The sequence below is a fragment of the Nannospalax galili genome, unplaced genomic scaffold, assembly GCF_000622305.1.
Source record: "Nannospalax galili isolate Female #2095 unplaced genomic scaffold, S.galili_v1.0 scaffold336, whole genome shotgun sequence".
In the NCBI taxonomy this organism is placed as follows: Eukaryota; Metazoa; Chordata; class Mammalia; order Rodentia; family Spalacidae; genus Nannospalax; species Nannospalax galili.
Window position 1 is genome coordinate 9,716,926 of NW_008343385.1, and position 26,824 is coordinate 9,743,749.

Genomic DNA, 26,824 nt, shown 5'->3' on the forward strand with positions numbered 1-26,824 from the left:
TTTCTACTTGGAAGTCAGTTGTACTGGGAGAGCCCCATGTGTCAGCAGGGGTTTCGGTCTTGAGTCCCTTTCTACTTCTTGCCTTGGGAAGAGCTACACAAGTATCCTGCTCATTGGATGTCCACCCTTGCAGGAGGTCTAGCAGACTCAGCATCCAACATTGCCTTTTTGACATGAAAGACCCCCGCCCTGCCCCCATGGGCAACTCTATGTTTGGGAGAGTCTGAATGGAGGCCTCTAAGTGTCTGAAGATACTCTATTAGATTTCTTTACCTCCTCCAGAAGGTACCTATTAGTATCCTGACACCTGGTATAAATATCTACCCCCAGGATCCTGATCAGGTTGCTATAAGCATCAGTTTACACCCCATACATCAGAAATAACCATGGGGAGGCTGGGGAGATGCTCCATGAGAAAGTATGAGGACCTGAGTTTAGATCCCCAGAGCCCACATAAAAGCCAAGCAACGGCAGCATGTACCTGAACCCTAGAGCTGGGAGGAGGAGACAGGTAGATCTTAGGGGCTTACTGACCAGCCAGTCTAGCAGAAATAGTGAGTTCTAGAGTTGTGAAATACACGGTCTCAAAAAGCTAAGTGATTGAGGAAGACATTCCAACAATCAGCCTCTGGCTTTTACATGCCTCTGCATGGGTGAGTATACCTTTAGATACCCTCCCACCATAGAGACTGGAGGTGAAAGCATGCCCCCTCCACAAGTGCTCTCAGGGTGTGTGTGTATGCGTGTGTGTGTGTGGGGAGATCAGTGGGACAACTTTGTGGAGTCAGTTTTCTCCTTCTACCTTGATGTGGGTTCCAGGGATAGAACCCAGGTTGCCAGGGTTGCTGCACAGCAAGTGCTTTACCTGCTGAGGCATCTCACCGGCCCATGCTGCTGCTTTTCGCTGCAAACTGGGATGTAGTATTTCTATCTAGTCGGTCATTTTGGGAAATGGGGAAACTTAGAAGAAAGCCTGTCCTGCAGTGAAGATGATGGTTCCCATTCCTGAGGCCACTGTAAATGCTAAAAGCAAAAACCTTTCTTGCTATCATGGGCAGCAGGTGCAGGAAGCCCAGAATCCCTCCATGATGGTGAGTTTGGTCTGTACTTTGGAGTCTGGTTTCTTCCAGTGGGTGCCCTCTGTGAGGAGGCCAGGCTGGCCAAGGGCTGAAGACAAGTGCCCAACATTTCTGCAATAATGAAGATCGAAGGATGGGTGAGAATAAGTGCAGAGGAGAATTACCCATTTTTGTTAAAAACTCTCAATTAGGACAAGTCTCAAGTACACTGGCAGTATGCCTTTTACTTTTTCCTTATGTAACCCCACCCCATTTTTCTTAAGGGATATGAGAAAAAAATTAAATGAAAAAAAGTGAGATCTAAAAATCCTCACATTAAGATGCTTTTAGCAGCTATCCAGCCTCACCTGACAAGTCTGTGACAAATTGAGCTCATTTAAATCTGGCAGTGTCTGCCCACTGCCTTCCCAGACCCAGCTGTGTAGCATTCTGACTATCTATAGCTTGGGGAGGCTGAAGCCCAGATTCCTGGCATTCCCATAGGGAGTTGGAAAGGAATTGGTGGGTGTAAAGTGGGCCTCAGAATTTGCTTTTTAATTTTTAAAAATAAATTATGTGTATGAGGTTTCTTTTCGGTTTTTTGTTTGTTTGTTTTGAGACAGGGTCTTCCTCTAGGCCCAGCTGGCCTGGAACTCACTATGTAGACCAGGCTGGCCTCGAACTTACAGAGATCTACCTGCCTCTGCCTCCAAAGTGCTGGGATTAAAGGCATATGCCACCACACCCGGCTATGTATGAGTGTTTTGATTCCATATATGTAAGTGTACCCATGCATGCAATACTTGCAGAGCTAGAAGAGGGCGTAGGATTCCCTGGAACTGGAGTTACAGACAGTTGTTAGTCATCATGTGGGTGCTGGGAACTGAACTCTTGTCCTCTTGTCATCTTTATACCCCCATCCCCACTGGCACCCCCCCATGATACCCCCCTCCCCAGCCCATATACCATGTCATCCCTGTTAAGGCCCACTGGTTTGGTTGTAAGTGCTCCCAGCCGTTCCCCAGTGCAAGTCCATCCTCTGAGTCTAGTCAGCCTATCTAAAGTCCCTTGTTTTAGGAAGATGAGTTCTTCTTCATCTAGCAGCAATCAGTTGCCAACATTCCTTCAGATAAGATTGGGGTCTGCTGTTCATTTTCCCAGTTCTATGCTGGGTTACTGTCTGCCTGAGTTTGCTTGGGACTTGCATATGCTGACACCATTGCCATAGAATCATATGAGCAGGTTCCCAGGAGCTTGTAGGACTCTTGTTTCCATATGGTCATGTACCTCCTCCCCGGCTCTTACAATCTTTCCACTCCCTCTTCCTCGATGGTCCCTGAGCCTTGGGTGGGTGAAGTTTAATAAAGGGGTCCTGTCCAAGGACCATCATTCAGCAGACTCTTGAGCTCTCTACACTTTGGCCATTTGTGACCTTTTAACAAGCATGTCAGGTATTCTAATATGGCCATCCTTTCTGTGAAGGATGGATGGTGCCACACTAACCTTGTGAGTTGCTGTCAAGGCTGGAGTAAGTTTCCCTATGTCCTCAGGAGCATTGACAGAGGCCAATCACTTGCAAACCGACCTCTCCGCTGAAAACTGGGAAGTACAGCTCCACCCTTCCAGTTTCCCACACTAGGACTCACATGCCATTCTGGACTCCCCTCCCTTTCTCACACCTTGTACCCATCAGCAAACCTGCTGGTTCAGGGTCAAAGTCTCAGATTTACTTTTCTCTTAAGCTTTCTTCTTACTTACTACCAAGGCACCAGCTCCCTCCTGACTTACCTGAAGTCGGATCTTGGCGCTCTTCCACTCAAACCCACCAGTGGTTTTCCATAGCAGGCGGAAGGAAGCAGGAATTCTTTCTGAGACCACAGAACAGCCCAGGCTGCCTCTCTGCCACAAGAGCCCCTTTCTCTTGTTCTGAGTCACTTCTTCACCTTCAAAATGGCTCTGCTTGTCTCTCTCCTCGATTTCTAGACCAGTGCCTGGCATAGAGGGAGTGCTTATTAAGTATTTGAACGAATGAAAGAAGGTTGCAAGAGGCATTTACTTCTCACCTAACATGTTTCTGTTTTAAATGTTGAGTGTGCAGGTGGGTGTGGAAGAGGCATTATAAGGAACAAATCTCTGTGTGTTGTAGCTGCTACATGGTCAGACCGGGTGTGCTTGATTCAAGCACCACCTAAAAATATGATTTTCCACAAAATGAGATTCTCAGATTAGTTTACCAATAACTAGCTAATCCATCACAGTTATAGTTTAAATCTCATAACAGTCTTATTTAAAAAGCTTTATTTAAAAAATTTAAAATTATGTGTATGTGTGTCTGTCTGTGGGTGTGTGCATATTAGTGCAGGTGTCCTCAGAGGCCAAAGGAGTCCATTGGAACCACCAGAGCTAGAGTTAACAGGCAGTTGTAACAGGCCTGATATAGATGCTGGGAACTGAACGCAGGTCCTCTGCAAGACAGGGTTAACCACTAAGCCATCTCTCCAGCCCCTCATAACAATCTTTATAATGGAGCTTTTTATTATTCAGTCTGGCTTCTCATTAACTTAGAACTCTTTTTGTAGTGGCATGAGTAAGTTCCTGGACAGGTGGCTGTGCTTCCCTCATTTATTTTTAGCTTTTTATTATCTTTATTCATGGGTATGTTTGTGTTTGCATGAGTGTATACCACATGTGTGGATGCCCTGGGAGCCAGAAGAGGGTGTTGGATTCCCTGGAGCTGGAGTTATAGGAGGTTGTGAGCCCCCTGATGTGGGTGCTGGGATCTGAACTTGGGTCCTCTGGAAAAGCAGGAAGTGCTCTTAACTGCTGAGCCATCTCTCCAGTCTGCTGTACCCTTCTTTACTTACACAACAACTTTGACCACACAGTTTCTCAGCTGAATTAACCTAACTTTTCTATCTAAAGTCCCTCTTCCATTTGACCTCTCAGTTTCCTAATCTAGTCGTAGAACATGAACTGGGCCAAGATATCTTCACAAGATAACAGAAACGGGGAATACAGCATAAACCTATTGCTTCCTTAATGTACTCAACAGTGTGTGGAATTTGGTTGTTTTTATCAGAATTTCCTGAAAATGACTCCCCTCTAAACCTGCATTGAATTGCCATTTTGCCTTGGTACCAGTACAGTGAGGAAAACTGATTTCTGGTTTCTGAGGCGAGGGAGATGGTGGCCTGTGATCTCGCAGAGCTGGCTGAAGATAATGCCAAGTGTTGACTCATGAGCACACTCGTGTGTGAGTGTGAGCTGCCTCTTTATTTACCCTTGCACCTTTCTGAGTCAGAGAAATTTGGCACTTGACACACTTGAGTTAACACATTATTTTACCCTAGATGTGCTTTCTATAGCTAAGGGCTATAGCTTAGTCACAAAGTGCATGCTTAGTATGTGTGAGGCCCTGGGCTTCATTCCCAGCATACTCACACGTACACACACACACAGACACACACACAGACACACACACACACACACACACACACACCCCACATTCTTAAAGATAATGATATGTAGTTTTGGCATAGAAACCTCCTAAGATATTCTTATCATGATCCATTCTGTTTTTTTCTGCAACGAGTTTTGTCATTTTCCTGTTTTTTTTTTTTTTTTTTTAAAAAAAAACCCTACAAGTTCTGCCTGTCACTTTCTTGTTTTAAAAAAGTTGAGTTATGCCTCATTTTCCATTTTTATCAAGCTGGAATTTCTCAGTCATCAAGGTCCTGTGCTGAATCTTGAGTCCCTGACTTCATCTTGCTGCCCCTCATCAGATTTTCCACTTGAATCAAGGTGTTCTGACCTGATATCCCCTCAGCTTGCTGCTTTCTCAAGGATGAGTAAAGAGCACTCACAGATCATCCAGAACTGGATGCTATGGGGGCACTCACTGCTTCTCAATGTGACATAATAGCCATCTGGAAAATCCCTGCCTTTGAGCCTCCCCTTAGCTTGATTTATAACAGCTGACTCACACCTTACTTGCTGGATGGAGCCCATGTGGATTTAACCCCAAACACCTGATTCCATCCTTAGCCTTTGTTGGGTCCCATGGGGCCTAGTAAGGCTATGGAGCCAGATTTCCAAGACCCAGATCCATTTGGCTGCTCACTGCCTATGTGACTTAAGGTAAGTCACTGTATTCTATTTGTTCCTGTTACTTTATATGCAAAACAGAGACTAAGAGCAGCACCTGCTACCCAGGGCTCTGGTGCAAATGGAGAGTTAAAGCTGGTGGAAGTGTCTGGCCTGTAGATCTTCTCCCATTAGTGTTTTGTTCTTGCATGGAATATGAGGTAAATACTGATCTTTCAATTTCTTCCTTCCCCTCCTGTTTCCTTGTTTCCAGACCTAGACCTGGAAGGCAACCCATAACTTCTTTTTTTTTTTTTTTTTTTTTTTTTTTTTTTTTTTGAGTAGTAAGAGCTGTCACTCTAGTGTCAAGAATGTGCTGAAATTCCATGCCATTCCTGCTACATGGGCTTTCTCTTGGTGTCTTCAGCTCACTCTGGCTCCTGGGGGCTGGGAGGCAGAGACTCGTGCAGCCACTCTGCCTCCTGGTGGCCATGCTTGGGATTGGTGCATTGCCCCATCCCAGAAAGCACTCTCTTGCCCATCTGTGACCCCTTCTCAAGACACACTTGGCAATTTCCTTTATAGACAATGGTGCAATGGCATTGATTCCAGGTCCCTCCCTCCCTGCCTCCCTCGCTCCCTCTCTCCCTCCCTCTCTCCCTTCTTCCCTTCCTTCCTAAATATCCCTCTTTAATGGGCAGATAGGTGGAGATGAGAGCAACAGTCCCTGGAACATCAGACTTACCCTGGTTCAGCATGGCTTTCTAGAAAATCTGTGACTGTGGCCTGAGCCCTTTCTGTTGCATGGAAATCATGCCTTTGCTCAACCTATCACAGTCAACCCTGTAAGGATGCGGAGCGTTTTAACAGTTTGATTCCTTATGTTTTTCTCCTTCCCTATCCCACTCCACTTTAAGGCAAATTGTGTGCAGCCTTTAAAGCTTCCCCCCTCTCTCAGTCAGTTCAGGGTTACCTAAGAGAAGGATGGACACAGACCCAGTTGTGAGCTCCTGTCCTTTGTCTGCCCCTTGGAAGGTCATTACTCTTACATTGAGCCATACGAAATTGTTTTGTATTTGGCCATTTTTTTACCCACCAAATGATGATTCTATAAAGTTCACCCTAACATGTACTTACTGGCTTGCCTTCGGTCCTGCTCTTACACCACAGTGGTGCAGACTCATCTTAGCTCACCAGTGTTGCAATAAGACCCAGCTGGCAACAGTAAACTGAAGTTCTTGCCAGAAGATAAAGCAAGTTAATTCTCCCAGGCTGAATGTTATTCCTGTCTCTTAAAGCATCAAAACCTATTTGTTTATTACACTCCACACTGACTTTATGGAGCAGATGTCGTGCGATGAAGCTTGGCAGCGATGCCGCTGGAATCCCTTGGTCTTTCTAATGCTCGTTTGTTTTATTTTGCAGTCTTCTCATATAATGCTGCCAACAAGGAAACTTGCGAACGCAACCACGGCCAGTGCTCACAGCACGCCTTCTGCACAGACTACACCACCGGCTTTTGCTGCCATTGCCAGTCTAGGTTTTATGGAAATGGGAAGCACTGTTTGCCAGAAGGTGATTGACGGGGCTGGGGCTGTTCTGTGTAACCCCGCTGTGGGACACTTCCAGCTACTGCTGTGAGCTCTGCGTGCTGGACCGTACATCTCCATCTCTTGCATCGAAGCACTAGCAACTTGCAAGCGTTCAGTAAACGTTTGAGTAGTAGGTTTGGACTGATTTCCCAATTTGGGAATTACTAGATATTTTCTCTTTGTTCCCCTCCCAGCTCCTTGGAGCTGAAGGGGAGGGGAATGAGCCAGGAAGGGGGAAAAGATCACAGACAGGACTGGGTCCTAGATGAATAACTGGTTGGTTAATCACTGAAGTGACTTGCCTTCTGTGGTGGTGGTATGTACCTCTAATCCTAGCAGCCAGGAGAGAGGCTGAGGCAGAAGACCTGAGAGTTGAAGGCCAGCCTGGACTATGGAGTGAGTTGTAAGCTAGAGTGGGGTATACATAGATCTTGTTTTGAGGAAAAAGAAATATTAATATTAATAATATTAAAAGTTAAAGTGATTTGTGAGAGTGAACATTGGAAATTATAGGGAGAACTGTCCTGTTTGTGTATACCCATGCCAAGGCTGATGGGATTTTCTATCTTTCAGGGGCACCTCACCGGGTCAATGGGAAAGTGAGTGGCCACCTCCGTGTGGGCCACACCCCCGTGCACTTCACAGACGTGGACCTGCATGCTTACATTGTGGGCAACGACGGCAGAGCCTACACAGCCATTAGTCATATCCCACAGCCGGCAGCCCAGGCCCTTCTCCCAGTTATGCCAATCGGAGGCCTGTTTGGTTGGCTCTTTGCTTTGGAAAAACCTGGCTCTGAGAATGGCTTCAGCCTCACAGGTGAGAGGGTGGAACATCCTAGAGGGTGGAGAGGCTTTACTGTGCTACTCCTTCAGTTGATGCCTGGAGCTTTTATACCTGGGCTTCTAAATGTTTGCCCAGCTGTTCTGATACGTAGGATGGTTCAGTTAGAAACATTTGTGTCCTCTTATCCCAATTAGTTGAAGTGTATTTGTCAGGCTTTGAATTATTGTGTACAGTTTGCAAATAGGGATGTGAAAACAGTACCCAAGGGGTACCTAGAGATGATTTTACTTCTGGAAAATGGGGTGCCCCACATCCCCAGTGTACAGTAATATAGGCCATAGATTCTCAAACTGTGGGTCTTGACCATAAATAAGGTTGCATAACAATGTGGGGTAGCTAAAAATTTGATAATAGTAAAAGGTTTCTTTATGCCTAGTAGCCAAAAATTAATTCAAAATGAAACACATCATGAATCTGAGGTGTTTCTGGTAGCCCCACCCCCCACCACACGGCACATTTCCTGCTTTCACTGCAGCCTTGGCTCTAAACGCACAACACATAACACGTGCACCTTGCTACCTGGGCTCGGATTCGAGGCTATCTTTTTTTTTTTCTTTTGTGAGACAGGATCTCCCTGTAGCCCCAGCTGGCCTAGAACTCACTTTGTAGACCAACCTGGCCTCGAACTCACAGAGATCTACCTGCCTCTCCCTCCCAAGTGCTGATTTTAAAGGTGTGTGCCACCATGCCCAGCTTGAGACTATCTTATGTCACGAATTATAGTGTTTTTGTTATAATACAGTGCTCTTATGGAATCATAATGGTTTAATTACTGATAAAGATTTTTAATACTTTCCTACCATCATTTCTCAGTGTATAAGTGTCAAATTAGTGTATCTTTCTATTATATTGTTATAATGTCAGACTTTAAAAATTTCTATTTGAGGGGCTGGAGAGATGGCTCAGTGGTTAAGAACACTGACTGTTCTTGCAGAAGACCCAGGTTCGAGTCCCAGCACCCACACGGCAGCTAATAACTGTCTGTAACTCCAGTCCCAGGGAATCCGACAGCCTCTTCTGACCTCTGCAGGCATTGCACAACACAGGTGCACTGACCTACATGCAGGCAATACACACATACACATAAAATAAAAATAATAAATTAAAAAATTGTTTTTAAAAAAAATTTCTATTTGAGTTCCTGACTTCAGTTTCATGAAAAACTATCCAATGAATTGTGGCTTGGAATTTGAACAGAATTTTCAACAATTTCTGAGATATTCCTAAGCATACTTCTGCCATTCTGCATAAAATATTTGTGTACAGCACCATTTTCCACATTGATGATTCTAAGATCAATGTATCCATCAGCTCTGAAAAATGTTAAAAGATGCTCCTTCTGCAGTATGAAATACCCAGCTAAGATTTAATTCTTTGTATAAAAATAAACAACCATGTCCATCTCATTTGTTATGCAAACTTTCTTACATCTTAACTAAGTAGTAAAAATTATTTGTATACCAAAACATTGCTTTAAAATAAGTTTCTTGGGGCTGGAGAGGTGGCTCAGTGGTTAAGAGCACTGGCTGCTCTTGCAGAGTACCCAGGCTCAGTTCCTAACACCCACATACATGGTGGTTAACAACTGTCCGTAACTCCAGTTGCAGGGTCCCCAACACCCGCCTCTGGCCTCCATGGGTGTTGTATGGCATGGGTGCACTTACATATATTTTGTGTGTATGAGTGTATTGCCTGCATGTATATAAGTGCACTTGTGTCATGCAATGCACTTAGAAGAGGGTGTCAAATTCCCTGAAACTGAAGTTAGAGACAGGCGTTTGCCACCATGTAGGTGCTGGGAACTGAACTCGGGTCCTATGCAAAAGCAGCCAGTGCCGCTGAGCCATCTCTCCAGCCCTGCTTTCCACACTTTAGGCAGCACACAGATTACCTGGATGGCTTGTGGGAATGCACAGTGCCAGGGGTGGGCCTGGGACCCTGCTTTGCTAACAAGCCCTTGGGAGATGCAGTGCTGCTGGTCAAAGGACTTCCCTTTTATAGCCATGGTGTACGGATGCTCTTTGGCTTCTCATATGCCTGCCCGGAAACTCTTATTTCCTTTATTGTGTGTAAAATAGTATGAGAAAAGTTCTTTCTCTACCTCCCGCTGTATAGCTCAGTATCTGTTTAAAGGATGATGCCTTTAATCAAAATTTGAATAAAACCTTGGGTCAAAAGTATACCAAGTTAAGTTTACATTTCAGATAAACAGTGAATGTTTTTTTGTTTGTTTAAGTATGTCCCAAATATTGCATAGGACATACATGAAAAATGTATTTATTGTTTATCTGAAATTTAAACTTAATTGGGTATCCTGGTTTATTTTGTGTGTGTGCGTGTGTTTGCTTGCTTGTTTGTTGGTTTGGTGTGTGTGTGTGTGTGTGTGTGTGTGTGTGTGTGTGTCCTTGTTTGCTTTTATAATTCTGTCAGTCTCAGAAAGAACACTCCAGGGTTTATTTCTTACAGAATGCAGGCATCTATAAAAAGAAAGAGTGTGAGGCAGGGCAGGATGAAGTGAGATTCTTTCATTTAGAACTTAGGAAGAATAGGAAATCCACAGCTGATAAGACTGAGTCTGGATATGAATGAATCTCCTTGGACATCATCCCTAACAGCAGTAGAAATCAGGAGGAGGAAGTACATACTAGTAATTACTTACATGAATCTATGCTTCATATGTGCTAGGCAAGCGCTTGCTCTACCACTGTGTCTTAGCCAGTCCTGGTAATGATTTAAGCAAGACCTCTTGTCACGCCTGTGCTGAATTTTTGTACCCCACAGGCGCTACCTTTATCCATGACATGGAAGTTACTTTCTACCCGGGAGAGGAGAGGGTTCATGTCACTCAAACTGCTGAGGGACTTGACCCAGAGAACTATCTGAGCATTAAGACCAACATTGAAGGCCAAGTGCCCTTCATCCCAGCAAACTTCACAGCCCACATTACTCCATACAAAGAGCTTTATCATTACTCGGACTCAGGTATGTGTGGCCAGTTTCCAAATCTAGAAAGTGGACATGGTAACTGTCTCGCAGGTTAGTGATGAGGGTTAAATGAGTAGCTGTGTGGAATGTTCTGGAGCTGTGTGGAACACGAAATGATGTAATACTATTTTGTTCTTGTCTTTAGGAAGTGTAAGTAGTGTAGGTGAGCAGAATACTGACTTCTACATAGCAATGCCAGTATCTTTACACATTACTTTCTAGTAGAAATGATAAAACATACCACCCTTGGCATGAAATACATTATTAGAGTATATATTTTTCCTGTAACTCTTTCATCTGACGATTTCAGTCTGCCTTAAAAGTCACAGAACAATGCTGCACAGTGTTGTAAAACTAACTTGGGATTTGGAGTCAAGATAAAAATTCATTTACAACTTGGACTGGCCATTTAAAGTCTGTGAGAGAGATCACCTAACACTTGAAAGCCTGCGATTAAAAGCATCTCTTTCTGATTACCTTACATGGTTAATACATTTCATAAGGTGCGATAAATTGTACAAGGTATGTCCAACCTGTGACCCATGGACTGCATGCATCCCAGGATAGCTATGAATGGGGCCCCTTCCATTTGTAGATGACAACATCATGTCACAATGTGAAAAGGATGGACACCCCGTGTGAGTGTAATACTGAGCTGCATCCAAGGTGCTGCTGTGGTCGCTGATGTCATTTTGGTCATTTGGCTTGAGCTGTGCCTGTTCTATGCCCCTGGCTTCTATAGTGTGAGAGCTGGAAGCCAGAATGGAGATGCAGGGAAAAGAATGGGACACAGACCTTGACTGTGTTCAGAATAGACCAGGACCCTGGCTCAACTCCCAGTCTGAAAGGACCAACCTGGTCCTTTCCTTGCAGACTTACTAAAGTTCAGGGTGTTGGCATCACTTACTTCTTTGGAATGTGGCTTGAATCTTGAGATGTAGAGTCAGGCCGTTTGTAGTTCCAGTTCCAGCCTTACCACATTCTAGCCCTCTCTCTTGGGCTGCTAACTAAGCTCACACAGTCAATGCCCACCTTGCTGGGCTGTGTGAGGAGTGAGTGAGTGGCATGTACCCGGCACACTTTGTAACACTTCTGGCGTGTAAGGACAGCAGCAGTTGTAGTGGCTGCAGTACAAAGCCCCAGTGCTTTGGATCTACTCAGGTTCTAGGAGAGTTTAGGTCATTTCTTGCAAATTTCTTAGAGAACCTTAGGGAGTTCTTAAGGGAATGTGCTCCAGGAATCTGATGAAAACTGTAAAACTTCCTCTTCCCCATGAATATTTCTGGTTTATATATATATATATATATATTTTTTTTAAAGAAAAACCTAACCCATTTGCCCGTAAAATGTCCATTGCAGCCGTGACCTCCACAAGTTCCAGAGATTATGCTCTCACTTCCGGTTCTCTCAACCAAACATTGTCATACCGCATCCACCAGAACATCACTTACCAGGCGTGCAGGCACGCCCCCAGACACCAGACCATCCCTGCCACCCAGCAGCTGACTGTGGACCGGGTTTTTGCTCTGTACAGTGAGGATGAAGGTGTGCTTAGGTTTGCTGTGACCAATCAGATTGGCCCTGTTGAAGGTAAGTGTCGTGTCTTTGTTATTGGGCAAATATTATGTCCTTCTTAGGAAGCCTCAGAACAATTAGATGAGTGAGGGTGGATGATTGCCACATGAGTGACTTAAGCAGAGGCCCTGTCCTGGAGGTTGAAGCAGGCAGGAATGGAGCTTCTAGAACACTGTACTGCCAAAGGTCAGGAAGTAGAACACAACGCCTGAGGCTAGTTTGTAGCAGCATCCAGTTATAGGTGGCAGTGCTGGAGGGGGACACAAGCAGACCCCTAGAGCTCATTGATCAGCCACCGTAGCCAGATTGGTGAGCTTCAAGTTCATGGAGAAACCTTGTGGGTAGACACTCTTGTGTGCAGGCTTGGCAACCTGAGTTCGATCCCTGGAGGGCAGCTGGTAAATGGCAGGCCAGGACTCAAACGCTGGCACTGAGCACAGAGCCCACATGGGCCCCACACAAGCCCGCTGCGCTTCAATGGCTTCACAATAGCCTCTGGTATAGACCAGCTTGCAAAGAGTCTGTGTGGCTTTTAACCATACTTCACTCCAGCAGTGCATTCCTTCTATCTGAATCAGAGAAAGAAAAGAAAAACGTCAAAAAAGGATCTGGAAGTAAACCCCCTTTCTCTCCTCTTCACTGCACATGAGCTTGTTAAGTCTTTAGCTTTTCCAGAGTGAACTATCATCCGACTTCGAGGCATGTGAACCATACAGCTGTGGGGGGGATGTGGGCATCATGGGGTTTTCCCAGGTGTGTCACAGTTAGCATGTTTCTATCCCAGAGAGGGAGAGGAGTCCATCTCCCACAGTTGTTTGAGCTTCCAGCATGAGTTGGCTGTCCTTTGTGGTGTCACAGATCAGGACCCGGGAATGATGCCCATCCATCCTCAGGGAGCTGGGGAGACTTTTGGCAGAGGGCCTTTCAATGAAGCCCAGTGATGGCTCCTTTAAGGAAACCATTCTTTCCCTCTGATTGAACGAGTAAATGAGTTCCAGATCCTGTGTCAGGGAGTCAGTATTTTAAGAGGGTGAAATGTGAAATGGCTTAAGAAGGACACGGCTGTTCTTGACTTACTGCGAGAGGAGGAAAGCTAGCAGGCTTACAAGTTACGAATAGCAAAGCGGTTTTAGGAATGTATTCTTAAAACATTACCACATTCAGTGAACAGGGGTCTAGGCATAGAAGGGCTCCATACTTGGCTTAGAGTTTATTGTCACCGAAATAGCTGCACTTTAAATTTTTAACTTTTAAAGGTATTTTTCTTAATAAGGGGTTTTGCATTTTCCCCCTGGCTGGACTCTGAATTATCTAACTAGTCCTGTCACCGAGTTACCTTTTAAGGTAGTACCATGTAATCATGGACATATTCTTCCTAATGTAAGTACAGTAAGATTACAGATTACCTTTGGACTGCCTTTAAAATTCTTTTTTCCCTTTTAATGATTAGCAGAGGGGTAAGCTCTGATGTCCATATGACTGTTCTAATTTTTGCCAGAATGCAACTTGGTAAAATTTTGATGCTGGAAAAAGCCGGGTAAGAGGCTAAGCATTAGTGTTTGTAAATTAAAACATTTTGAAGATAGCTTTTCCATTTGGGAAGCTATTCCAGGCATTTTGCACAGAATCTTCTCCTAAAATGGAGAAATAAGAGCAGAGAGAGTGAGGTTCTTGTCTTACATGGGACCCTCAGTGAGGACATGAACCTGTCCTTTAGTTAAAACCTGGCTGGGGACTGACTCAGAAACTTGCTCAAGTCTACATGCTCAAGTTAACTGGGCTTTCCAGACACTTCCCAGGGGGGCTACATGGCTTAGGGAGAGCTAGGCATTCGCTAACCTAAGTTCATCAGGTTTTGAAATGTACTGGGCCATTTGTTGGGCTTTTGCTTTGGCAAAGATACTGTTACTTCAGCCTTGAGGTGAACCAAGGACAAAACCAGCACCCTCCTGGTTTTCCGGCAGTAATAGGGGAGTTAATAATGACTGCTCTGCTGCACGACCCCACTGTGATGTTTCTTATGAAGTGGATGATAAGTTTACCGAAAAGCGAGGCAATCTGAGCCAAGGTATCTCAATTTACAGTAAACCTAGAAAAAACCCAGAGCTGTAACTTGGGCAGCTGGGAGGCTAAAGTGCTAGGGAGGTGGTCAGAAGTCCCAAGGACTGGCAAGAAGCCCAGCCCGTGCAGCAGAGCACTTGGGGAGCAGACCAGAGGCTACTTTGGGTAAATCTGAGCATAAGGTGATTGAGGAGACACTGGGTGAACTAGAAGTGACAGAGAATCTGGGAGGAAGTGGCCCTGCAGAGGCATCTACTATGCTATGATAGGCATCTAATATGCTATGATTCTGACCTCTAATAGAGTGAGAAAACCACTCTGGTTGGACTTGGGGCATGCTAACCTGCCTGCCAAGACGGGGCTTGGACATAGGCACACAAGGCAGAGACTGCAGTTATAGCTTGCCAGGAGCCCTGCAGTAGCAGAAATGACTCAGAGTAGAGCCCAACAGGGACCTTCAGTAGTTGGGGCTCTTGAAGCCTTTTCTGTCTAAGATTAGAATTCAAGATGATTGAGGCAAAGCAAAAACCTCAGATGAGGATGAAGAGTGGTCACACTGAGGAGGAAGGGTGCAGTCCATGGGAGCTGCCAGACCTGCTGGTAGGATCATCACCCTGGAAATATATTGTGTCCCAATTCTAAAAGAAGTTCTGGCAGATGTAAGTTGTTTTATTTGCATTTTGCAACTAAGGAATCAAAAGTAAGCAGGAAGACAAAGTTAATGGAGTCATTGGCTGGAATTCACTCCTGCTCTCTGAACTTTTGGCTTAGATAACTTTTGAAGTTCCTCTAGTTAGGGTTTCAGCTGAGAAAGGTGGGCAGCACAGGCCCCAACATGAGTGTTTGAATTTTGATCTAATTATGATTCTCTCTGCTTCTTCTAACGGTAAGCTTAGGCAAATTACTTCGTTTTCTTTGTGTTGCACTAAAAATGGAGGTGTGATAGTAATGCTGACCATGGTCTATATATGTAATTGTGAGGATTGAGTGGGGTGGGGGAATGTAGAAGTTTAGAACAGTGCCTGTCAGGAAACCTTCACTGACCACTCACTGTTACACTGTGTCTAGAAGTTCTTTAGGGGAGACTTCAGATGCTAACAGTCAGGTGTGGATGGATCCACTGCAATGTTAGTCCTGAAGAGCAAGTCCTGGGAAAGCCATTTCTATTCATGTGAACTTAGGAATCTTAAAAAAGCAAGTTTTGGGGGCTGTTGAGATGGCTCAGTAGTAAAGATAAGTTTGGTCCCTGGAACTCAAGGAAGGAAGGAAGGAGAAAAACAACTCCACTAAGTTGTCCTCTGACCTCTACGCATGCACCCACATACACAAATCATGTATATATGTACACACATACACCCATAATGATAGTAAAGCTAAAACAATTTTTAAAGCAAAATTATAAATTGGGTTTAATGCATAGAAACTGAAATTTCCTGTAAGATTGCCAAACTTGGAGTGCAGTTTAGAGGTTGAATCTTTGCCAACCCACTTCCTGACCTTGTGAGTGCAAATAATTTCTCCATGTTTCACTCACTTTCCTTACACGTGAAACTTCCCATGATGGAGACCACAGTCTAGCACATAGTGTTATCCTGAGATCCTCAGAAGATGCTAGAGCAAAGGCATTTTTTTTTTTTTTTTTTTTTTTTTTTTTTTTTTTTGTTATCCCTAGATCCTCAAAAAATGCTAGAGCAAAGGCCTTTTTTTTTTTTTTTTTTTTTTGGTCTTTTTGAGACAGGGTCTCCCTGTAGCCCCAGCTGTCCTGGAATTCACTATGTAGACCAGGCTGGCCTTAAACTCATAGAGATCCCCCTGCCTCTGCGTTCCGAGTGCTGGGATTAAAGGCGTGCGCCACCACTCCTGGCCTGAGCAAAGGCACTTTTAAATAAAAGGTGATGCTAGATACTTTCTTACCCTGGTTGCACATCTACTGAAAGCCAGAGGACTTGTCTATAGGGCAGGCAAAAGGAAGCCACTCTGAAATTTAAATCCGAGACACAGGTAGTCCACCCTCGCTTTGATAATAATAACATAGCAAGGCTGCCATGTGCTCCACAAACACAGATGGGCATGCAGTCAGCTCCAAGGACCCCTTCCTTCCCCACCATCCTTCTGCAGCAGCCTCACCATGCCTGTGTTTTTCCTCTGCCTATTCAGTGGGTTCAGACTTTGCTCCAGTGAATCCTTGCTATGATGGGAGCCATACCTGTGACACAACAGCACGGTGCCACCCAGGGACAGGTGTGGACTATACCTGTGAGTGTGCCCCTGGGTTCCAGGGAGATGGACGGAGTTGTGTTGGTAAGAAACACGTTCACTGCTTCTGTCATGTGACCCTTGTTTTTACTTTGCCTCTCCAGAATCACATCTATAGATGACAAGCACCTATGGTCTTTGTGGCTGTCCACCAGTCAATGATTTTAGCTGCTGTTTATCTGGATGCAGTTAGATGAAAACTAAGCTCTCATCTGGCTAGGTTTGAAAAGATAGTTTAGAGGTGGGCCTTTGGGGTTGGCGTTATAAAAAGGAGCCATCTTTTGTAATTCTTGGGTATTTTTAGTTTTCATTAATTTTGAGCCTATATTAAATAGCCTTAGATTCACTTTAAAAAAGCTGTTTTAGCTGGGTTTGGTGGCACATGCCTGTAGTCCCAGCACTTGAGAGGCAGAAGCAGGCGGATTTCTGTGAGTTGAAGGGCAGCCTGGTCTACATAGTGAGTTCCAGGCCAGCTGGGGCTACAGGGAAACCCTGTTTCAAAAAGACCAGAAAAAACAACAACAACAACAACAACAAAACTGTTTTAGCTAGGTGGGGTGATGCATGCCTTTGATCCCAGCATTTGGGAAGCAGAGGCAGGCAGGTTTCTGTGAGGTGGAGGCCAGCTTGGTTTACATAGGTAGTTCCAGGCCAGCTGGGACTACAGGGAGACCCTGTCTCAAAAAGCGAAAAACAAAACAAAAAGCCATTTTTTCTTAAAATTTAGGCTTTGTGATTGTTTTATCTAGTATATCCCAAACAAGACAGCAGTAGACGTTTCTTCACGCCTAAATTTTTTGTTATAGATTTTCCTTCTAATGTTTTAAAGAAAACGTTTAAAGATTTCTGACCTTGGAAAGAGTTGACACAAATTTTGCTTCCTTCGGATGGTCTGCAGCTTGGAGCTGTGCCTGATGCTTAGGGGTCCTACATTTCCATTGGTTCACTGCTGACCGCACATCTCATTGAAGCCTCCTGGAGGTAGAAGAACAGCTGTCAGACCTTTCACCTCTGGAACCCTTGGCTCAGCAGAACTTTTCCGTTCTTATTTTTTTTAGATGTAAACGAATGTGCCTCTGGCTTCCACCGCTGTGGCCCCAACTCAATGTGTATCAACCTCCTGGGAAGCTATAGGTGTGAATGCCGAAGTGGCTACCAGTTTGCAGACGACCGGCACACTTGCATCTGTGAGTACCAAAGCCATTTCTCGCTTCAGCAGAGTCCTGCCACGTAATCTACTAACGTCTCGTCTCCTGCCATATGGAAGCACTGTCTTACGGTTTTTTTTGAAAACATGATTTGTGTTGAAGTGACCCCCTGCTACAGTTCAATCTAGTCCTGTTGGTGTGTTATGGTTGTTTTGCCCCAACTAGGTTTTTTTTTTGTGTTTACTGGATGAACCTCCCTAGAAACACTCCAAGTCTAGAGAGAACTGACGTTAAAAGATACCTGTCGTGTGAGGACCAAAGAGCCCTATCCACAATTCATATGCCTTCTCTAGGCTGAAAAACACTTCAGACTAAAGAATGGATCCAAAAGGTCTAGAATTCCAAATTTATCCCACTGATGGAACTAGCAGATAATAGAAAAATACACACTCCAATATTCAGTAAGATGACAAAGTAGCAGCAGTAATAGAAACCGTGTATGTGTGCTTGTGTATGTGTGTGACTGTGTATGAGTGTGTGTGACCGTACATGTATGAGAGTGACTGTGTATGAGTGTGTGTGACCGTATGTGTATGAGAGTATGTGACTGTGTATGAGTGTGTGTGACTATGTATGAGTGTATGTGACTATATGTATATGAGAGTGTGTATGTATATGAGTATGTGAGTATATGTGTGTGTGACTTTGTATGAGTGTTTATGACTGTGTGAGTGACTCTGTTTGTGTGTGTGTGTGTGTGTGTGTGTGTGTGTAGCAGTGCTCTGGGGAATTATAAACTTTAATCAAGGTCTGTTTGGATGACTTATCATGTCTAATTTTTTTTTTTTTTTTTTTTTTTTTTTTTTTTTAAACCCTGTAGCCCCAGCTGCCCTGGAACTCATTATGTAGACCAGGCTGGCCTTGAACTCACAGAGATCCGCCTGCCTCTGCCTCCCGAGTGCTGGGATTAAAGGCATGCGCCACCATGCCTGGCATCATGCCTAATATTTTAAGCACAAACCCTTACTAGCACTTCTTAACTCATATGCATTTGCATATTCACAGGAATCTTGTTAAATTGAGATTGACTATGGGACAGGGCCAGGGATCATACATCCTTAGGATCCCCAGGTGTGCCAATGCTGACGGGTTGGCTGATGGGTCGATGAGATGTGAGGAGCAAGGCTTATCCACTCACAGGCTTGAACCTTTGACATCTTCACTTTCTTTTCAGTGGTTACTCCACCTCCCAACCCCTGTGAGGATGGCAGTCATACGTGTGCTCCTGAGGGGCAGGCCTGGTGCATTCCCCATGGAGGCAGCTCATTCAGTTGTGCCTGTCTGCCAGGCTATGTTGGCACTGGGCATCAGTGTTCTGGTGAGTACCTGTGGGCAGTCCTCTGAGACTCTGTATGGTCCCTATAAGTGCACATCCTCACAGAGATATGACCTTTCCTCTCCTTTGACCCAGCCGTGGAATTGTCAAGAGAGAAGGTATCCTTTGGGTCAGAAGAAGAGGCCAAGGGTGAGCCCCTGGCACTGGACCAGTGATCACCTATGGTTGTCTTCAGAGGAGATGTCCCTGGAGTGTTTGACCTGTTCCTTGAAGCTAGTGTAGGCTGGAGATATTCACACATACAACTCTTTCTAAGTTCTCTCATGCCCTGTCAAACATCTGAAGAGATGGTGGGGTGGGGGCATGCTATTTAGATCTGTCATGAAGCCCAAGGGTTGCCAGGCTGTCTTAGCACATCTGGAGGGCCCAGGTAATCATGGCAGATGCAGAAAGCAATTAAAAAAAAGGAGAAAAGACTTCGTTTTAGATTTCAGTTCCTAAAGAAGATCTTTCCTATTCCAAATGTTCTCATCCTGGGTTTTGTTATACCATGTCTGTGTGTGTTTTGTGAAACTTTCAGTGTGATCATATATCATGGGGTAGATGTAGAAAACTTTTACGAGTTCATGTAGCTATTCTGAATAACCTATATTAGAGAGAGAGAGAGAGAGAGAGAGAGAGAGAGGAGCCTATCTGGAGTACCACTTTTTCTACCTTTGTGGAATGTACCTTGGTTTATCCCACTTCCACCTGTCTGTGAGAAACGAGCGGCATATGGAACAGATAACTTGCCTGTAGAATTTCGTATTTAAACATCTGTCTGCTCAGGTCAGTAGAAATGATGCTTTTAAGGTATTTAATTCCTTTGCTCTTCATTTCATGTAAAGTAATTGAAATTAGTCTCAGCCTAGGTGTTGATGACTTGATAATCAGAGTGTTAATTTAGGTTAGATGCTTCTTGCTTTAATCTTTTCTGGAATCATTTTCTCTCTTTGCTCCCACTTGTCCTTTATGACTTTGGTTTCTTTCTGAGATCATATGAAGTTAGCTACTTTGGCATGTTCAGAGTCACAGTGTTTTGTAATTTTTGTCCTCCTTACTTTGACATTTTCAATTGTCTCTATTTTATCTCTGAAACCAACAAATTAAATACACCAAAGCCATGAATTACTTCCCAAGAATATTAATTGCTGGAAACAAATGACCCCAAATTTTGCAGCTCCAAACAAGACCTATCTGCACCCTGAAAGGATCCCGGCACAGCTCAGCAGGTGCTGTCTTAGGACTCTTAGTGAGGCTTCAGGCAAGGGTCATCTGAAGACTTCACTGGGGAAGGAGCCTTTCCTGGTTTGGAGAGGCATTAGGACTGTTAGACCAAGAGCCTCGGCCCCTTGCTAGATGTTGTGCCCTTTGTCCTCTCCGGCATAGCAGCTTGCTTTATTAAGGCCACTGAGAAGTCTTCAAGCAAGATGGAAGTCATCATCTCAAAGATGTTCATAGTGTTGCTTTACTATATTGGTTACAAGCAAGTTTCTAAGGGGAAAGATTGTATGAAACAACTATGCATATCACGAGGTAGAGGTCGTTAGGGACCACGTAAATTAGACTGGGCTAATCATGGAAGTAACTTGCAGAATAAACCTATATCATGTCAGATATAAGTGCATATGCATTCATAGTCAAAGGTGTTTTATAGCATTCGTGTCTGTGAACAAAGGACCCTTGATGGAGGCTCTGTGTTGTGGGAAGTGTGCAATTTTGAGACACACATTTTTACTCAGACTAACCATAAGAGGATGTGTGGGTTTTCCTCCAACTACGGTTTGTTGAGAAACAGGCTCCCTGGTGAGGCCACAATTGGATTTGGGTTCTCAGTCTGGTTTGAGTCACTTGAAGGAGGCTTTGATTCAAATAGAGTTACGTTTTCTCCACCTTCCCTCCATTTGGAGTGATTGCACCCTGTGCTCGTGGAGCTGGATTCTCATGCATGTTGTCCTCAGGGATCTGGGTGACTTTGCTAGCAGATCAGACTGTCTTGATGAAGAGCAAATGTGAGTCCAGGAAGCTGGGTGGAGAGGGCCTGCTACACCCTCACTCTGGAGGGGGATAAGTGGTGGTACTGATGTTAAATGCAGGTTTTCTGTGCTCTAAGTGTTGCTGCTGGGTGAAACATGGTCAAGTGGTTTTGACAATAGAAGGAAGGATGTTTATTATGCTCACAGGTGCTGAGGGAGATCACCCAGCTACACAGACAGGAATTGCAGAGCCTATGTGTGTTATTAGACAGGTAGGGAACAGAGAGGGAGTAAGGGCCTACAGACCAAAGCATTTACTAGGGTTCTGGGTGGTGTAGAGGTTAATCTGAACCAGAGAATTACACTGGGCTGGAAAGCAAATGAATCATTCAGTGGCTGAATTTGTTTCCAAGGACTTCCAGCTGGTTCTGTTGAGAATTAGGGCAGAAGGGGAAGTTGAAGCATCAAAGCGTGCATTCCAAACTGAGGGTTCTAAACAGGTTTTCCTACCAGGTTCTTGAGGTGCTTAATAGAGAGATGATGGAGAAGTAGACTGTGCTGGAATTGAGCTGCCTTTCCTTGCCTTGGTGGTAAGGGACTCTCTTGCTTCTCTGTCCAAGTTTTCCGTCGGCCCCTGGACATGCCTGTCATTGACTAAGTATTGTCAGTGACCCCCAACCCCAGTGATGCTCCTGTGTTGTCAAGGGGCTGATACATCCTGTGAAATGGCCTCTGACTTCCTGCAAACCCGTTGGTGTTTATGTTCCTGAAGAGAGGCTATAGCCAGCTCTGAACTCAAGCCCTGGAGCTGCTGCCTGGCCTCTAGTTGTCCATCATGGAGGCCTTCCAAGGAGGAGTCAGGGACTGCCATTCTGGTAGAATTCGATAACTCCAGCTCTGTGGGCCAGGGATTCCTCACGTGTCACATCCTAAGCCTCATCAAGGGCTTTTTTTGTACTTGCTGATCCTTTCTAACAATTACTCTCTGCTATCACCATGGTATCCATGCAACAGCAGCCTGGGGAGGACTGCTGTGTTTCAGGTTTGATCAGAATCCTTAGGTGAGAGCTTTAATAACACCAGAGGCTTAGCAGCTTTGGGGGATCCCCTCTCCCTTAATTCAAAAATAGCATAAGAAACTACTCCCTGGGGTTGAGAAATTGGCCTCATGTCTCAGGAATTCCTGCTTCCTGTCATTGCTTGGGGTTCCTGTTGCCACTGGAAGTGGGATTTTAAGGGATGCACTGTCAGTAGCTTTAATTTCCTGTATTTGGCGAGATATTAACTTTTTTTTTTTTGTCTCTTTGAGACGGGGTCTCCCTGTAGCCCCAGCTGTCCTGGAACTCACTGTGTAGACCAGGCTCACAGAGATCCACCTGCCTCTGCCTCCTGAGTCTTGGGATTAAAGGCATGCGCCACCACGCCCGGCTGAGATATAAACTTTAAAAAAATTTTTTAAAATATATTTTATTTATTATTTTTATTTTATGTGTATGCGTGTATTACCTGCATGGTGCACCCATGTCGTGCAATGCCCAGGGAGGACAGAAGGGGCTGTGGGATCCCCTGGAATTGGAGCTACGGACAGTTGTTAGCTGCCTTGTGGGTGCTGGGATTTGAACCCAGGTCTTCTGCAAGAACAGCCAGTGTTTTTAGCCGCTGAGCCATCTCTCCAGCCCCTGGATATAGACTTTTATAGCTTTGGTTCTGCAGTAAGTTTTACAGCCCCTTCTAGGCTCAAGGAGCTGGACAGCCACCACCTCTTCACCCATCTGGGCACTTGAGCTGTCCTCGGAAGAGATAGCACATGCTACAAAGGATCAAGATGTTAGCATGTATTTTAGTAACCGAGTTGCTAACCAGGATGCTTTGTTTAAATAACCACTTTCTTAACCTCATAGGAGGTGAAGTGAAGGTAACCAGGAAGGCCAGCTGTTTGTCTAGGTGGAATTAGACTTGGTCTTGTGGAGCACTCAGGGTTTTTAGGCAAGGCAGAGGATAAGCAGACATCTTACGCTAAATGCAGTACAAGAGATTCCTGTTCTAGGAATAGAATGCCTGTGTATGATGCACAGGTTGCTTAGTGGTACCCAAGAAAGCCCCTCAGCTATAGGAGGTATCTCTGGAGAGTGTGGTCTGCCACTCCACAGAGCCTCCCTATTTCCAGTCCGTTTACATCAACTCCAGCTAGCAAACCTCTGGCTTCAAAAGCTGGTGTGTGTCTGCCGTGGGCTGGCACAGCCCATTCTCGTTTTCTAGGCTTCATGCCGTCATCCTGTTTTTTTTCTGTTCGTACATTACAAACAATTCTCGTGGTTATTGTGGCTATGACTCACATTTTTATTTGGGGTCAAACCTAGATCAGACCTGTGCCCTTTGTTTACTATCCTTTTACTCTGGAAGACTTCTTCTCCTTTTCCAGCTTACCTCATCCACTGGGCCGGGGCTTAGCAGATCCACTCTCGGAATTTCTTGAGGTTTTGAGGCGGGAATGGGAAAAAGTAGGTGACTTGCTATTGTCAGCATGGGCCAACGTCAATCAGTGAAATAAAAAGGGGTAGGGATTGACTTTTGTTCAAGGTGTTGTGGTTTTGCAGTTTTGAGAACTGTGATTGTGAAAATTGTCAGAGAGCCATGAGGGGAGTGTAGGGGCCTGAGCTCATCCTTTGTGTGTGTGTGTGTGTGTGTTTCAAAAGTACTAATATTTCTTCTTTTTTCTCTCCTTATGTAAAAGTGGAAAGTAAAGTAACTTTCTGGCTAATTGGAAGTTTTAGGCAGGACTGAAGATGTTTCTAAATTAGCAGAACTGTTTGGAGCCTCGGCTGGCTCCTTCATATGCCTACAAAAGTAGGGTTCTTGGCACCACGAAAAGAAAGGAAAAAACTATTGTTACCTATATTTATCTTTTGTGTAGCATTACTAAAAGGAAATTGGTGATTTATAGTCTAAGGTTAGTAGTTCAAAGGTAATAGCTTCCTAGAATTCACCGAAGAGGAAAGACACTCTAGAAATGTAGGACAGGATATTTTTCTGTGTGTGTGTGTGCGCACACGTTAGAGTTCTACCCTGAGCATTCTTGGTCTCATATGTTAACTCACATGCTCCTGGATGTGTTTTTTCTGTTAATCTTCCTCTTAGATCTTAGCATTTTTCAGTTTAGACCAAGAGATATTCTAAAGTTGGTAACTTGTTAGGATAGGTGTACTAAGACTATGTAGTCACAAATTGTGTGCAGTGAAGTCATGTCTTCCTTCCTTCCTTTCCCCCTCTCTTGTGCCTGTTCCTGACCTCTGAAGATGTTGATGAATGTGTGGAAAACAGATGTCATCCAGCAGCTGCCTGCTACAATACCCCTGGATCCTTCTCCTGTCATTGCCAACCTGGATACCATGGGGATGGGTTTCAATGCACATCGGGTAAGCAACAGAGGACCTGATTAAGCATGGAATTTCCTAGCCCCTTCCCTTTTATTTTCTTTTCAGCCCACTCTTGGAGCTTTGTCCGGGGCCTTGGAGGGTGGATTCTCCATTGTCTGAATATCCCCTCTGGTGCCGCCTGCTGTATACCTCAGGTGCTAGTTGGCACTTGAACTTCTTGGATCATGTCTGTCATTCATCCTATCTTGCAGTGGCTCTGATCAACTGCCCCAGAGATGTCCTTTGTCTTGAATGTCATTTGGCGGAAATACTGAGAAGTATTAAGTAGGAGCCACACACACTAGTGAGCCAGCAGTCAATACCCATGGTGACTGCTTTCGGGGAACTTGGCCAGCACGGAGTAGTGTGACTGCCATTGACTCAGGGCTTCTCACACTTAAACTTTGGCTCCCAAGGGTTGGATCGAGCTAGTTGACTGACTTGTTCTCTCCAAAGTCCCTTGGAATGTTGGGTAGACGCCATAGGTTGTTCTTTATTTCACCCAGATGGTAATAGGCCTTTGAGGGCTGGAGAAGGTACTGGGCTACCTTACATTTATATTTATCTAGAGATGTACAGGGTGAACTGAGGGAATTAGGCACAACAAAGTAGATAGTGGCAAAGCTAAAACAAGAATCCAGGACTCCCAGTGCCTTGCTCTTTCCCCATGTCATGGTGTCTTCCAATTTAGGAAAGAATTTCAGTACAGGAGGCTTTCTGGTGGCTGTTTAGCATAAGCGGATTACAATACCTTTCATTTCTCCTTTGTGTCTTCCTCAGCCGTGGTTCCAGGAGGCTCCATAACAGGACTGAAACCCTGTGAACACCAGCACCGCTATGCTCAGGCACAGCACGCCTACCCGGGGTCCAGACTCCACATCCCCCAGTGTGATGACCAGGGCAACTTCCTGCCACTGCAGTGCCATGGCAGCACTGGCTTCTGCTGGTGTGTGGACCCTAATGGCCACGAAGTCCCTGGCACCCAGACTCCACCTGGCTCTACTCCTCCCCACTGCGGACCACCACCAGGTGAGTCTTCCAAGAAAGGAACTTTGTGCCAGCGTGGGCCTGGAGTGAGCAGACCTGGGTCTGGCTGGCTGCCATCTCTTAGGTTCTTTCTGCTAATGAATATTTGGACGATATGATACACCTTTGTGCAGTTCATTTCATAGGGACATATAGATACACACATGACATGGGATCTCTGCTACACATTGAACTCCAGCTGTTTAGATCCTTCATGGGTACTGGCTGGAAGTTGAGTGTCTAGGTCAGGCTGTTACCCACTGTGGGAGGCCGGAGAAAGCTAGAGGACTTTGATAGACTAGCCTTTTATCTAAAAGCAAAACTGCCTTTCTAGGTAATGTCTCAACTGCAGAAAGCAGTCTAAAGACTGTTAATATCAATAGGAAAAACAGGTGTGAGACACATGAGCAGATTCTTTTATCCCAATGACCCTGCCCCTTTCTAGTCAACCCAACATAGCAATGGGGAGGCCCTCTTGCCACAGCTCCCTTTATAGGAGGTACAGGAATCTCTTCATATGATCTGGGGTGCTTATGGCAAGCACGGCATTATCATGTGAGTGCTCCCTGTCAGATTGAGGCACAATGGGATGCTCACAGTTGATGTCAATTGCAGGTGGAGAAATTATTCAGAGATGAGCAACATTTGAAACTGCTTTAGCCTAAATGCTTCTCATATCTGGGAGCTTGGTATTCAAAGGTTTATTTTTACTTCTGAGAAGGACTGCAAGTCTTAGCTTTTAATGTGTGAGGGAAATAGAGCTGGAGGATTTCCAATAGTTTTGATCCTTTTGCTTTTTTAAGGATTTATTTATTTTTATTATGTGTATATGAGTATTTGCCTGCATATATGTATGTATGCCTGGTGCCCCAGGAGGTCTGAGGAGGGCATCAGATCCCCTGGAACTGGAGTTACAAATGGTTATAAGCTGCCATGTAAGTGATAAGAATCAAAACTGGGTCCTCTGCCAGAGCAGCTATTGTTCTTGACTGCCCAGCCCTATCTCCAAGCCCTCCAGTTTTGATTATTTAACATTCGTGACATGGCCAAGACTTTAATATTTCTAAGACTCATATAGGTAAAAATTGGTAGTGCTGTGATTCACAGCGATCCTCTTAATCACCCTCTCTCTATAGCTGAGATGTGAATGAATAAAATGAGGGCATGTTCTTTTGTATAGACTTTCATGGTCCAGACTTCTTGCCTACCACTGCTTGGCCCTGGCTGTCATCTTTGACTAGTCTCATCTGCATAATGGGTTCAGTTGGAGGGGGGCAAGCACACTCTATTTGAACCTTTGCCAATCAGAGTAGGGGAGCAATAAATCTGTGGTTGGAAGAAGTAGCGTCAAATGAAGTAGCTGTCCACCTGTGAGTGATTTGAGATCTGTTTCCTGGAAACACCCGAAGACATTCATGTTGGGTGGG

General features: G+C 44.8%; 1 protein-coding gene across 1 annotated transcript in view; it reads left to right on the top strand.

The window, feature by feature from the left end:
* The window catches only part of Nid2 (nidogen 2), a 65,124-nt gene that overhangs the window by 26,490 nt on the left and 11,810 nt on the right, over positions 1–26,824 (top strand). The window contains exons 5-13 of the mRNA XM_008839578.3: positions 6,567–6,716; positions 7,307–7,552; positions 10,361–10,561; positions 11,924–12,154; positions 16,358–16,501; positions 17,515–17,643; positions 18,839–18,982; positions 24,252–24,371; positions 25,152–25,400. Of these exons, the coding sequence (XP_008837800.2) occupies positions 6,567–6,716; positions 7,307–7,552; positions 10,361–10,561; positions 11,924–12,154; positions 16,358–16,501; positions 17,515–17,643; positions 18,839–18,982; positions 24,252–24,371; positions 25,152–25,400 (1,614 nt within the window). The remainder of the gene's footprint in view (positions 1–6,566; positions 6,717–7,306; positions 7,553–10,360; positions 10,562–11,923; positions 12,155–16,357; positions 16,502–17,514; positions 17,644–18,838; positions 18,983–24,251; positions 24,372–25,151; positions 25,401–26,824) is intronic.